The 12,376-nt window shown below is 40.7% G+C and overlaps 1 protein-coding gene across 4 annotated transcripts in view; it reads right to left on the bottom strand.

Annotated features, from left to right (window-relative positions):
• Positions 1-752: 752 nt before the first annotated feature.
• Positions 753-12,376, bottom strand: part of mtor (mechanistic target of rapamycin kinase) — a 75,508-nt gene continuing 63,884 nt past the window's right edge. For all 4 annotated transcript variants that reach the window (XM_087834225.1, XM_087834227.1, XM_087834228.1 and 1 more), the window contains 14 exons: positions 11,931-12,065; positions 10,306-10,480; positions 7,430-7,565; positions 7,158-7,305; positions 5,949-6,071; positions 5,323-5,405; positions 5,137-5,209; positions 4,974-5,048; positions 3,522-3,657; positions 2,616-2,681; positions 2,431-2,511; positions 2,085-2,165; positions 1,574-1,679; positions 753-1,349 (listed from right to left, as the gene is read on the bottom strand). In XM_087834225.1, the coding sequence (XP_087690351.1) occupies positions 1,334-1,349; positions 1,574-1,679; positions 2,085-2,165; positions 2,431-2,511; positions 2,616-2,681; positions 3,522-3,657; positions 4,974-5,048; positions 5,137-5,209; positions 5,323-5,405; positions 5,949-6,071; positions 7,158-7,305; positions 7,430-7,565; positions 10,306-10,480; positions 11,931-12,065 (1,434 nt within the window). In that variant the 3' untranslated portion in view covers positions 753-1,333. The remainder of the gene's footprint in view (positions 1,350-1,573; positions 1,680-2,084; positions 2,166-2,430; positions 2,512-2,615; positions 2,682-3,521; positions 3,658-4,973; positions 5,049-5,136; positions 5,210-5,322; positions 5,406-5,948; positions 6,072-7,157; positions 7,306-7,429; positions 7,566-10,305; positions 10,481-11,930; positions 12,066-12,376) is intronic.

Here is a 12,376-nt window from a genome sequence, read left to right as displayed (position 1 = left end):
AAATTAGAGGGGGAATAGCAATGAGCAGAAGTAAAAAACAGAAGCTACCTTGCACTCACCAGATAACAGCACAGGAAACCAAATTAATAGTTGTCTCCAGTGCTGCCTCTGCAGTTTGCAGCATCTGATTCGGTTTTGTTTCTGTCAGACTGCATTGGCTGCAAGTGACTGCGTCTCCCTGTGGTCTTCAGACAATGATGATAAAAAAAAAATGGCTGCTTTTAGAAAAGGGGAATCTAATCTCGATTTGAAAGCACATGCTTGAAACCTAGTATTTTTTTCCTGTTTTGTTCTGGTTTTAGGGAAGGATCTAGTGTGGTCTTATCCTCTCCGGCCTGATGAGTGAATCCTCTGCCAAAGCCTGTCTCCTAAAGAAGATGGAGGGGAGTGATCCTATTAGGAGTCAGAGTGCCCTCTGTCGGTGCTAGAAAAACAAAGACAGTGGCACCTCTTCTGAAATAAATAAATAAATATGTACGACACATTTTCATTTGGAGACAGAACATACTATTTTCCCATCATTTCTGCTCTACTTGATAGCAGGAAAAGGGAAAGGCGAGGAAAACACATGCAGCAAAGTGTCTGGAAAGCTGGATTCAAACCCCAGACTCTGCAATACGTCTCAGCGCTGATACATGGCACGCTCTCTACCGGGACGCCCTTACCCCTAGCTATTTTTAAACTGCTGTAGGTGTGACAATCTCAGTTTCATGAGCAGTCGGTACAGTTCAATGAACACAGCACAGTCACAGTGGTATCTATACAGGGTTTAATGGCACACGAATGCCCACTCAGTACATCGCAGTCCACTCAAATCAAATGAAATCAAATTCTTACTGATCTCTGCTCATCAGAAACCCCTTAAGAATGTTTAAGTTAGTAAAAGGCATATCATGTTGCTGAAATTTGTCACATTCATACACAATGATACAACAGACTGGTGGCTTTATGAGAAGAAAGCAGTATGTGGAGTAATAGTCATTAGTGATTACAATATGGCCACTGTAGAAAGCTTTTAGCGAGTAAATATAATGGTAAAAATTACAAATTACAAGGTCATTATGAGCAATGACTGCAAAATTTGGTAAATTATGATGATCAGGTAAAAACAAAGCACTAAAGGTACTTTCTAATAAACGTAAATGGCAAACCATACAATTATAAAACAACAAAGAAATCAAAACACGAAAAAAAGAGGAAAAACTTTGTTTAGGCTCTGCAGTGTGGCTTGAGGACACATTCCAGTGGATACCAATCTGAGCTGAGAGCTCCTACTTCATCTATCAGTGTGCGAGAGAGTCAAGGGTAAATCCTGGCTGGAGGAAACGCTTCTTCACCAAAAGGGACACCTGAACATTTGGAGGAGAAAAGAAAATGTCAAATTAAAAGAAGAGAAAGAAAAAGAGATCAACCTGTGGCACAGTAATTGCATTTAAAACTGCCCAAGATAACTTTTCTGCTACAATCTTCACACATTCAAAGTCATGACTTCAGTTTGATTTAAGGTGGATTCCTGCAGCCAGGCAACACTGCTCTGACTAACCCTGAAGCTGAAAATGCAAGGCATACTGACCATCCGATGTAGCACTGGCACAGATTTTCATGTGAGGTGGCTTGTTTGATGAGGAGCTCTACTTGTGTCGGCACATCCAGCGTCTCTTCGTTAGAGAAGTCACGACCTATAGGGAACAAACTCTGGTCACAGATCTGCTCCGGCAAAATCAATCTGCAAACACGGCTTGACTTTGTTCAGACAACACAAAGGTGCTTTTAGGATAGTGCAAGATCTGAAAAGACCTCTCGTCTCTGTTATGTTCCCTTTTGTTATTAAAGCTCTGCTGAGCTCATTTTTGATCAGACATTAAATTGGAAATGTATGCGAGGGACTTGGGACTGGTTTGGTTTCAGGAGGATGCCGATGGACTGTAAGTCCCTGCTTATCCAAGAAATTTAACTTTAAGTATTATGTTTAATGTGTTTAAATTAAAAATAGTATTCATAAATCTTTATCATTTACTTATTTCAAAAAAGAGGGTACTTTATAGACAGGAGAGTGAAATGTGCAGTAAAAATGTCCCACTTACCCGTAAGTTTGTCTCGCACTCTGTTAATAATCTGAATAGCCTTCTTGTTGAGTGCCTCAGGTTGTACCAAGCCATCTCCAACTAAAAACACACACACACAAAAATACTAGCATCAACAACTATTGGCAGCTTTAAAAAACAAATGATGCTGTCTATACCGAACCTGTTCGCGGCTAAAGGAAATCAAAGCAGATTTGTGTCCTGCCTTACCATAGCGCAGTGACTTGCAGCGATCATTATGACAGCAAGTGCTCAGTATTTTGATGGCAAATTAAGCAGAGCAGACCTAAAAAGCTGTAATGCAACAAAATAAAATCACTTAAGTCTGAATAAGCAGGTAACTCACTGAAGGAGTGAATCGACTCGGGCACAGTGGTCCCTGCTTTCTTGTGCGTGGTCTCTCCAAGGTCAATTCCCTCAAGAGCCTCTGTAAATGACGTCACATAGTCAGAGATTAAAAAAAATAAATTTTTCCTTTATTAAATAGAAAATGAAACATAGTTATGGTTACAGCTTGTGTTGGAAACTGACCCACTGACTGCCCGGCGGTGTACGAGTCGGTCCTGGTGCGGGAGCGTTTGGTTCCTTTTGTGTTTGCTGTGGGCGACCCGGGAAAAGTGTGCATTTAAAAACATACACAAACTCCTCTGTAGCATATTTCATTTGCCTCATTTACCAGGAAGGATCACCACCTCTTTGATTGCTTTAAAGACAGAAACTCGGGTTTCTTCCACAGTTATGTGTACTATTCATTAAAAGTGGTCAGATTATAGGAAAAACCTCTCTCTTTATGTTGTCCCCCCAGATTTATTCTACCCATCTGTGACCTGAAAGTCATGTTTCCTGCTCCTTCGCATTAAATGGGTCCGGTTTGCGCTGGTGGCTATTTAGTAAATGGCTATAGTAACACACACTGTAGAGAATACACTAATGAGCGTTTAACTAATGCAGCTGTAAGTCTCGGTAAGGAGAAAGCGGTTTTATGCACAGATCCCTGGCTGCTTCTTATTTCTTAAACATACCAACCCCAAAATGCTGAACTCCTTTATAATCAAAGTGACATATTCCACTTTTTTTGATTAAATATCTTGCTAAAGGCAACCATAACAGTATTAGTAGAGAAGGTGCCACAGAGATTTATTCACTGTGTACACTTGAGTTTAACCAGCGACCTTTAGATGTCTGAAGCACTTCATTAACCGTTTCTCTCGAAAACACAAGCTAAGCAGAAGTCCAGTTCAGCTTGATGCGAGTAGATTTAACGCTCCCCACTCTTCACCGCCACAAAAAGAAGTCTTTCAGCTTGAACAAGTGTAATCTGCTCTGACTTTAACCAAACTGTTACCGGTCTGAGCTGGTAAGCTGCTATGGTTATGTGAGGCTGTAATATGTTGATCTAACATCTGTACTCAATTTAAACAGCTGGCATTTCCTTACTGTCCATAAGCCTCCAGTTGAGCAGCGGGTCGTAGACGAAGGCCTCCAGCACAGCCATGACGCTGTCCCGGTGCTCCCTCAGCACCTCCATCACTGTGTGGCACGTGATCCTGTAGTTACCATCCAAGCCCGTCACCTGACGCACATGACATTTGGGAATTAGGTTTCCATTCTGCGTGTGCACGTTACAGAAATATCAGTATACTTAGATTGGATCATTGTTTATGAGTTTAGTAGTAGAACAGCCTCTCTGTTTGTATTTAGAAGGCTGAAAATATGTTTTAAGAAGATTTCATATGTCAAAAAACAAACAAAAAAAACAAAACAAAAAAAACCCCAACGTCCAAAAAATTTTTGCAGTAGCTTAAAAGGCAAAACTTAAACCTCTTACAATGCAGAATTTTATTTCTTGATGCTTTCATTTTTAATTCCTTTTCTTCCTTTGCTCATTAAATTCAAGGCACAGTGAGTCACAGCTTCTGATAAAACTCTGCACAGTCACAGAAGACTAATTATTATTTGGAATGAAATAAAGAAGACAAAGAAGAAGCAGCTCAGGCAGGATTCACTTCAGTAGAGGAATACTTGTCGTGTTTAAGGGTGGGGGCCTTTGACGCCAGAATAAAATGAATGTACTAGAAAGACTTTTCTGTTGCAGAGTCTCCGACTGTCTAACCTAATTAAACGGGACTATAACTGCTTTAAGCTAGGCCATAGGGAGGAGTGAAAGAGGGATTTGGCAGGTGGGGAAACCCTAAGATCAGCCATAGCGGTGCAGCAGAGAAAAATGACTTGCCTTAAAATAACTCTGACATTGATTTGAACTGTGAGCTCCGGCAGATTTTTCTTTGTGCCCACAAAAGCTTTGATCAGCTGACCAAAGCCAATTCTCTTGGCTCTCAAGTTTAAGTCTTTGTGTTTAAGTCAACTACATGATTTTGCATCACGACTGCTTTCAAACCCCTGGCCACAATGAAGCTAGTATAAAGGTGGATGTTGCTAAGTGAAACGAACGAGCATCATGATCCTAAATTCAAACTGAGAATGTAATCAATGACCTGACCTAACCGTGATAATGGACAAAACAGCAGCACCAGGCCAACACGGTCTGTGGCTAAAATTTACCACAAATACAGAATTACATTTTTTGTGGTCGTTCCTCTGTGAGCAGGAGAGATACTTAACCAGCTTTATTAATATCCGCCTGTGCGAACAAATGACAAGGAAAAGGTAAGAGCAGGGGTGATGCTGCTCTGTACTGTTGAGCAAATATCTCCATGACACCAGGCACAAGAAATGCCAATCTGTAGCACCTGGAAAATGAACTTTCTTCATAATATTATGTATTGAACTACCTATCATCTTGAATGACTCATGACCACACATGGTGTTACCGTGAGCACACTTTAACACACTTCATGGAGTTTGTCACACGCCAGCATAGTCATATACCTCCATAGCATTGGTTAGCATCCTAGTCAGTCGGAAGGGAATCTTTTCAGGGAACTTTTCTCTGGTCATGGCCACCTGTTAGAAATGTATACGAGGGTAAGTTTAACAAAACATATATATATCAGAAAAGTTTGTAATATATTTAATACAAATCTCCTCCCACCTCAAAACAGTCTCCAAAGTCGATGTGTAGGATCTTGCCGCTTAACCGGTCTAACATCAAATTGGATGGATGCCTAGAGAACAGAAACATCATCTCCTCAATAATGTTTTACCATTTTCTTTGTGGCCATTCTAACACTTTTGTACATTAATATAGGGTTTTTAGTGTTTTGTTCGAGAAGCTCACCTGTCACCCAGTCCGAGGATGTAGCCCACCATAGACATCACAGCCAGGGATCGAGTGTAGTTCGTCCTCCTGTCGAACCACACCTGTAGGAGAAATAACATTTGTGTTCTGAGTGCTCCTCTAGGTCATAATAAAAAAATATTGTGGGAAATGAAACAGAAATCTCTGGCAGGCTGCTGAACACATCTTTTCAGACACTTAAACACATGGAGCATCAGGTACACGGGGTACTAAAACTGATTCAATTTGATGGTCTCTTAGTGAAATCCTGCAGAGTCAGTGCTTTAAAAGTAGGACAGATAACCCAGAAAACCCATTCTTTAGGGAAAACAACAATTTTATTTCACTACACCTGTATCCCCCGCAGTAATCAGAAAAATGAGAAACTACAAAGACCTACTTTGCTTGGTCTGCATCCAATGAAAACCTTTCCCAAAGGAAGACCAGTTTTGAGGTGACGCGGTATTTTATTGAGGAAGAGATGTTAATTCAAGAAGTTATTGGATCTATAATTAGACTCTCTTGACATTTTATCCAAGGACCACTGAATACATAAAGATAGACAGTGAAAAGATCAAGTCCCCTCCTCTGCACTGCTGACAGAGTAAAAAAGTGAAGCATTTTACCTCAGAGCTGGGGCTCTTGAGCCACAAGAGCTTGGCCAGGTCGTCTCCGGCTGTGTTATTGACAGCATGTTCAAACACCTCCACCTTCTCCATCAGCGTCAGGTGGTCGTAGTCTGGAGCCATCTGGAGTGAGAGTTGAAAGTCTTTCGCTATTCAGTATTTACAAATTCAAACAATTAGCAAGAAGCACAGGTGATCGACAGAACATAGATATTCATAAAACTTGAGTTGTCACCCCCATGGTGTTCGATTGTGTTCAAAATGTAACTGCTCACCAGTATAAGAAAAGACATTTACAAGTGTTAATCAAATACTTTTGGAAATAAACCGCTGTTCTTCAATATCTGATATTTGGTTTCTTACTGTTTTTATTCAGACCACCGACAGACTGGGGGCCTGCAAGGAGCAGCTAGGATAGGCTGTTAATATGTTTAAAAGGGAAAAAAGTCAGATTAATCTGATTGAAAATCATAAACTGGAGGCAAATTGTGCAAATCTTTTTCTGGTTTTAAGGCCTTGTAAACGTCACACTATAAGCCACATTCACCCATTTGCTGTTTCTATCACAGACACACTCACACACAGCTGAAGTGAAGTGTTTGTTCTTCATGATTTTTCCCCAACGACATTTTGGCATGAAGACTGAAGGAGCCAGGCATCAAACCACTGACCTTCCCCCCTGATCCTGGTATTGGGTCAAGAGCTTTTACTTTCTGCAGTGATGTTTTAGCAAAGAAAATTATTCATTTTGTTGTTCTCCTTTGACTAATTAGGAATTCCGGGGGGGATCTGCAGTTAATTTGTGACAATTAAAAATCTGTAAATGTGTTTTCACAAAGAGTGATTGGTATTCATCAATATAATCACTCAAAACAGATGCTTCCCTTAGCTCTGATGAATCTATTTAGTGTGTAGTTTTATATGAAAATGACAATTTCATAAACGAGTGGGACCAGCTTGTTGGCACAAAACATAAACAACATGTGAGTACGTTCAGCCAATAACACATTAAAATGTATTTAGTAAGACAGGAAGTTAATTCATCGTGTGAATGTGTTTTTTGTGACATGCTGAAGTTCCAAAGGAAGCTAACTGGCTGAAAAAGTAACTAATGGGATCAAACAACGTAAATAAGCACACAGTTGGAGAGAAAACATCCTGAAACTGTTGTCACTTATTCAGACAGTGGAAATAGAAGCAGTTCCTCACCCTGAGCATGATGCGATGTTCAATGTTGAGCAAAATCTTTTTCTTCTCTCTGTAGTCTCTGATGAGGGCATGCAGGGTGTCACAGTGGGGCACCCAGCCAATCAGGCCCGAGTTGGTGGACAGGGGGATCACTGCGTAGCGCTGAATGCTGATGAACACAACACACAGCCGGGATGAGCACAAACAACTTTGTCAGGTATGTGCGAGGTGAGTAAAACACAACTGTCTCTTGGAATTTGTGCGTGTGTGGTGACGCCAGAGTGTGTGTCTACCTGAGGTTCTTGCGCAAGGACGCAGGGTCGTTTGCCAGAAGCGTGTTAACCAGACCGAACAGCTGCATGACTCTCTCATCCTGCCTCAAGTCCTCATGGCCCTTCAACAGGAACATGAATTCGTGGCCATTACTACCTGCAGATGGGGCAATAAAATACAACAATGATGGACTGCTTGAACAATGGAAAGAAATGCATAAATAAACTCTTAATGGTTGGAAATGGCAGTGCTCGGTATTTTTGCCAGGGTCAACTCATACTCCTCTGAGTATGAGAACAAATGAGAACAAAATTATCAGCTCACCCCCCATGACATTTGAAGCTTTGTCAAAAATTCCCCAAGTGCTTTTCAACAGAGCGAGAAATTTTCAACACGGGATTTCTAAATATACTAGTTTTCTATACTGACCTTTACCCTGAGACACAGCACAAACTACTGCTGTGCAATTAGGTGTTTTAACTTTGCAATGCTAAAAGTTTGTAAAATTAAGCTTAAACGGAGGTTTATCTTCCAATTTACACACAGTATAAAAACTTCGGCGAGTGTTTGAGCTGTCACTTCAGAAATCATCATGCCACGAACTAAAGAAATCAGTTTAGACTTGAGAAAAAGATTTGTTGATGCTCACAAAGCAGGAGATGGATACACAAAGTTATCAAAGTGTTTCCAAAGTGTCAAGAACTGGAGTGAGAAGTATCGTCAAGAATTTTAAAGTGAGCCTAACAGTACAGAACAAGTCTGGCAGAGGTTTGAAGTTATGGAGAGAGATTTACCTCAAAAGGGTTCCAAATACCTACGATAACATCCACAGGCCTTTCCTAACATGCAAAATGATTTGTGTGCAACTTTTGAGGACTCACGTGGTCATACTTGTTTTAAACCCACGATCTAAAACATACGTTGCTCGTGGTGAAGAACTACCTCCGGGATATCAGAGTGACTGTTACTGTCTGGCCTGCAAAAAGCCCTGACTTGAATCCCTTTGAAAATCTGTGGAGTGAACTAAAGACCAAGGTCCATGCCAGAAGACCATCAAATCTGGAGGAGCAATCCCATCGTATAATTGCTCAGCAGATGTGTGAGGGACTTGTTGAAAACCACAACAAATTCCAGCAAAAAGGATTCACAACTGACTATTAGCATCAGGACGCGAATCATTTTGACCAAATAAACAGCAGATATGCAATAAAGGATTTAAAAAGACTCTACATAAATAAAGCCTATGATGCTTATGAAGTACCATGATACTTTCAGTATGTTAATAGCTGCTGGATGAACTATGATATTGACTCAGTCCTCTTGAGCAGAATGAAGTTTTCAGCATGACAGACAGGAAAACATATTTCACTTATCTGAATTACAGACGATGACACTTATCTAATTGCTCCACTATTTCACCAACACTGTGCTACCTTTAATGGAGTAAACTGAAGCTTCCAGTGGAAAATAATGCCCCTGTTCTATCCCAAGTAAGTAAGTACATTGTACCAGAAGAAGGAGCATCGAAAGTAAATCTAGGTTGCCTGCAGTGGCTGACAGGTCTTAATCTGAAGTCTTGCTCCAGAGGTCAGTTGATTTATTAGCCATCATCTTTTACAGAGTGTCTTATATAACACTGATGGAATACATCAGAAAAAAGTGCAGCAATGTCCAGAGAAGTAGAATTACCGCCTTGCAGTTGTAACCTCTCCCCAGCAGTAAAGCTGCAGCTGTCTGTGCAGACTTTGAAAGAATTAAACTTGGTCAATAACGCCGATTCTGAAGAAACACAAAGTCCTGTGATGACGGTTCAAACAGGGATGTCGCCCTGCGCTACAAATTCTAAATCATGTATGCTTCACACACACTATCAGCCCTGCAGCACAAAAAAAAAAAAATCTATCACTGTAGTTTCAAGGTGGAAACCGCACCTCAGTGTCACCAATTCAATATCCGACTACACGTGAAATATGGTCACAATCTCCCCTTGTGCTTCTGAGGTATGGTGTTGAATAACGGCCAGAAAAGTTTCTTTTGCAGAAAATTATGTCGTCACACTGAAGTCAAACTTTGACCTTTTGCCTACATTATCTCATCAATTTAGCATTTTTGACTTATTAGACACGTATTATTATTATTATTATATCTTATAATATAGCTTATTAATTCAGTCCACCGAGACCTAGTGGATGTTTGTGGCAAAATGTCCCTGAAGGGCAATGAATCCCTAAGATATCGTGACAATCAGATTTACCGACAGTGGGGTAGGACAACCCAAAAACATATTGCCTCCGGTCACGGCTGGCGCTGGTACAGGGGCATAAAATGTGTGAAGCAGAGTGAACAGTTTATGATTGATAATGTGTGGATTTGGCTTCAAGACAATGTGATATTACAGTGCTTTGCCATTTTAGAAGCACTTCGCTGTCATATTTCATATCACACAACGGAGCAGAGGGAAGCATGTCAAAGTTATTTATTTCAGTATTCAATTTAATAACAAAGAACAGTGTTGGGAGGGTTTGCGACAAACCGTGGTGTGTCCCCGTATGTTCAATCGGAAGAGACTTTTGGTAGAAAGTTAAATAACCATCGAGTCTGGTCCACGTGTGGTGAGTGGAATTCATATTTGCTTATCACTTGTTTGATCTTGCTTCTGGTGGTATGAACGTTTTCTACGGTCATATTCTAGCCACACCACATGCCATGACCGATGAATTCAAAATAAACTGTGCCCTTGGAGCTGTTTATTGTTGGATTCGATTAATATTGAATTTTCTCTAATGTGATGGCCCATGCCTGCTGAAAGCATATGACTAGAAATATTCTTTAATCCATTTTCCTAATATAATGGGTTCAGAGCCACAAGGGCTGTGCAATTTTCTCCTAATCTTACCCATGATAGTGAGTTTGCGTGGGCGCTGCTTGGAGGTGATGACCTGCAGGGAGGGGGCGATGGACTGGATGCGAATGATAGGCTGGTTGGGGTCATAAGTGCCGGGTACAGCAAGCTCCAGGTCTCGACACATCAGCAGCTTCGGAGAAACATATTGGAGCTCCAGGGAGGTCAGCTGTGAGGAAAGTTGATGAGGTGGGGGTGTAGCACAGGAAGAGACAATTAGTTTTAAGTCTTGTGTACAAAAACTTCACTGACAAAGCAGCGCCTGCCAAGCCAACAGTGCCTAAAGCAATATGCATATTGTAGCAGACACTGGCTCATATCCAAGTTAAAAGGCTTTATCCAGAGAAACTTGTTTATACGCAGCTTTTTATAAATCATCTGGAACATTTCACTTTCTTAATGCATTTGCTGCTTGTCTGCAACCATCAGTCATTTACACTGCATCAAATCTGAATGTGGCACACTATTTAAAGGCCTTTATGGTTCATTTCTGAATGCTGATGTATGGTTACTGTCCCGCCCTGCGCTGGAACTGCCGTTTGGATGCATTCTGGGAAGGGTTTATCTCTATGTTAATGCCCTGTGGGGGAATATTTGCACTGCTCCCAGCATGTCGTAATGCTGCAGTGTATTTCATGCTGCGTACTGTAATGTCACAGCAGGGTGCATCCTTGAGAGCGGGGCCATGCTACAGTGTCAAATAGCATCGCCATCTTCATTTATTATGTGCAGTACAAGCTGCTGACAGAACTATTTTTAATGTCACTCTTCAACAATGTGATGATAGCTGCTAGGAATGGCTTCTATCAATTCAATTTCATCTCTTCTCCTATAGCAACAAGCCCTGCTTTCTATTGAAGCATCTACCCATTATGTTGTACCAAAGTGGCTACAACAATCTGACAGATGCTGATAGTTAAAACCAAACAATTGACCACAGAAAATAAACTACCTGCAACTTGTAAAATATATCTCAAAAAATATTCTGCCTCTTGTGAAATTTTACATTAGGATATTATGCCATAATTTAATAGACAGAGTGGCGCCTGAGGGCATGACAATAAAATGAGCAATGCTATCCACTGATGCTGTGCCATTCCTCTTCCTACATCATCACTCTCATCACCATCCTGCCATCTTTCAACATCTTGCAACATTAGTTTTTTTCTTCCTGCTCAATGACTTTAAATAGAAATGGGGGAATGAAAGAAGTCGCTATCATTAGCTCCCATTCAGTGTTGTTTCTAATGTTGGTATGCTGGCAAAAAACACACAGTAGCCATTAGTCTTTTATGTCATATTACACGACTAAGAGACATTTACCATTTTAAGATCAAAGAATGAGTCAGGGCATGAAATGCAAAATCTATAATCTGATGAAGCACTGGAATGGACACAGACGTGGTGAGATGTCAGCTCAGATTTTTCCAGGAGGCACAAAAGACGTACTCTGACGTACCATATGACACAGTACAAAAATGCTAATACTGTACATACACTGCATATACTGTTGAATATTACTACATGAGGCACACTGCAGTGATCATTAGGATGGTGATTTATATATTATTAACAAAAAAGGTAGTGTAACTGACTGTAGGCTTCATATTTTCAATCACCTGTGGCAGCTGCTTGGAGATGCGTCTGAACACGTGGTAGTAGAGGTCCCAGGCCTGAGTCAGGTCTTTAACGTTTCCAGAGCGCATGTACTTCCTGCACCAGTCTTGTGCCTCCATCAGGTCCCTCCCATAAGCCTGTAGCATGAAGTAAGAGAAACACAAGTGTTTTCTTTTTATGTCCAATTTCTTTTCTCTCCTGAAAGCTATTAAATTTTTAATTTGGCTTATGATAAATTTATATTGTGCGGGATGGTATACATTTTAGATTTGTGGAAGCTTGGAAATATTTCTACCACTGCTGTTGCTGATGAGGCTGCAAATAAAAAGTATATATATAATATGCACAGGCCACCAAGGCCCCTCTATAAGGTAGAATGATTTAACTTCAATTTTCTATCTCCCAGCCTCCATATCAGAACACATTTTGTTTTCAACAGTTTAGATGA

Source organism: Neolamprologus brichardi, chromosome 20 (genome assembly GCF_056152115.1).
Source record: "Neolamprologus brichardi isolate AB-2024 chromosome 20, ASM5615211v1, whole genome shotgun sequence".
Lineage (NCBI taxonomy): Eukaryota > Metazoa > Chordata > Actinopteri > Cichliformes > Cichlidae > Neolamprologus > Neolamprologus brichardi.
This window is presented reverse-complemented; position numbering and strand designations above follow the sequence as displayed.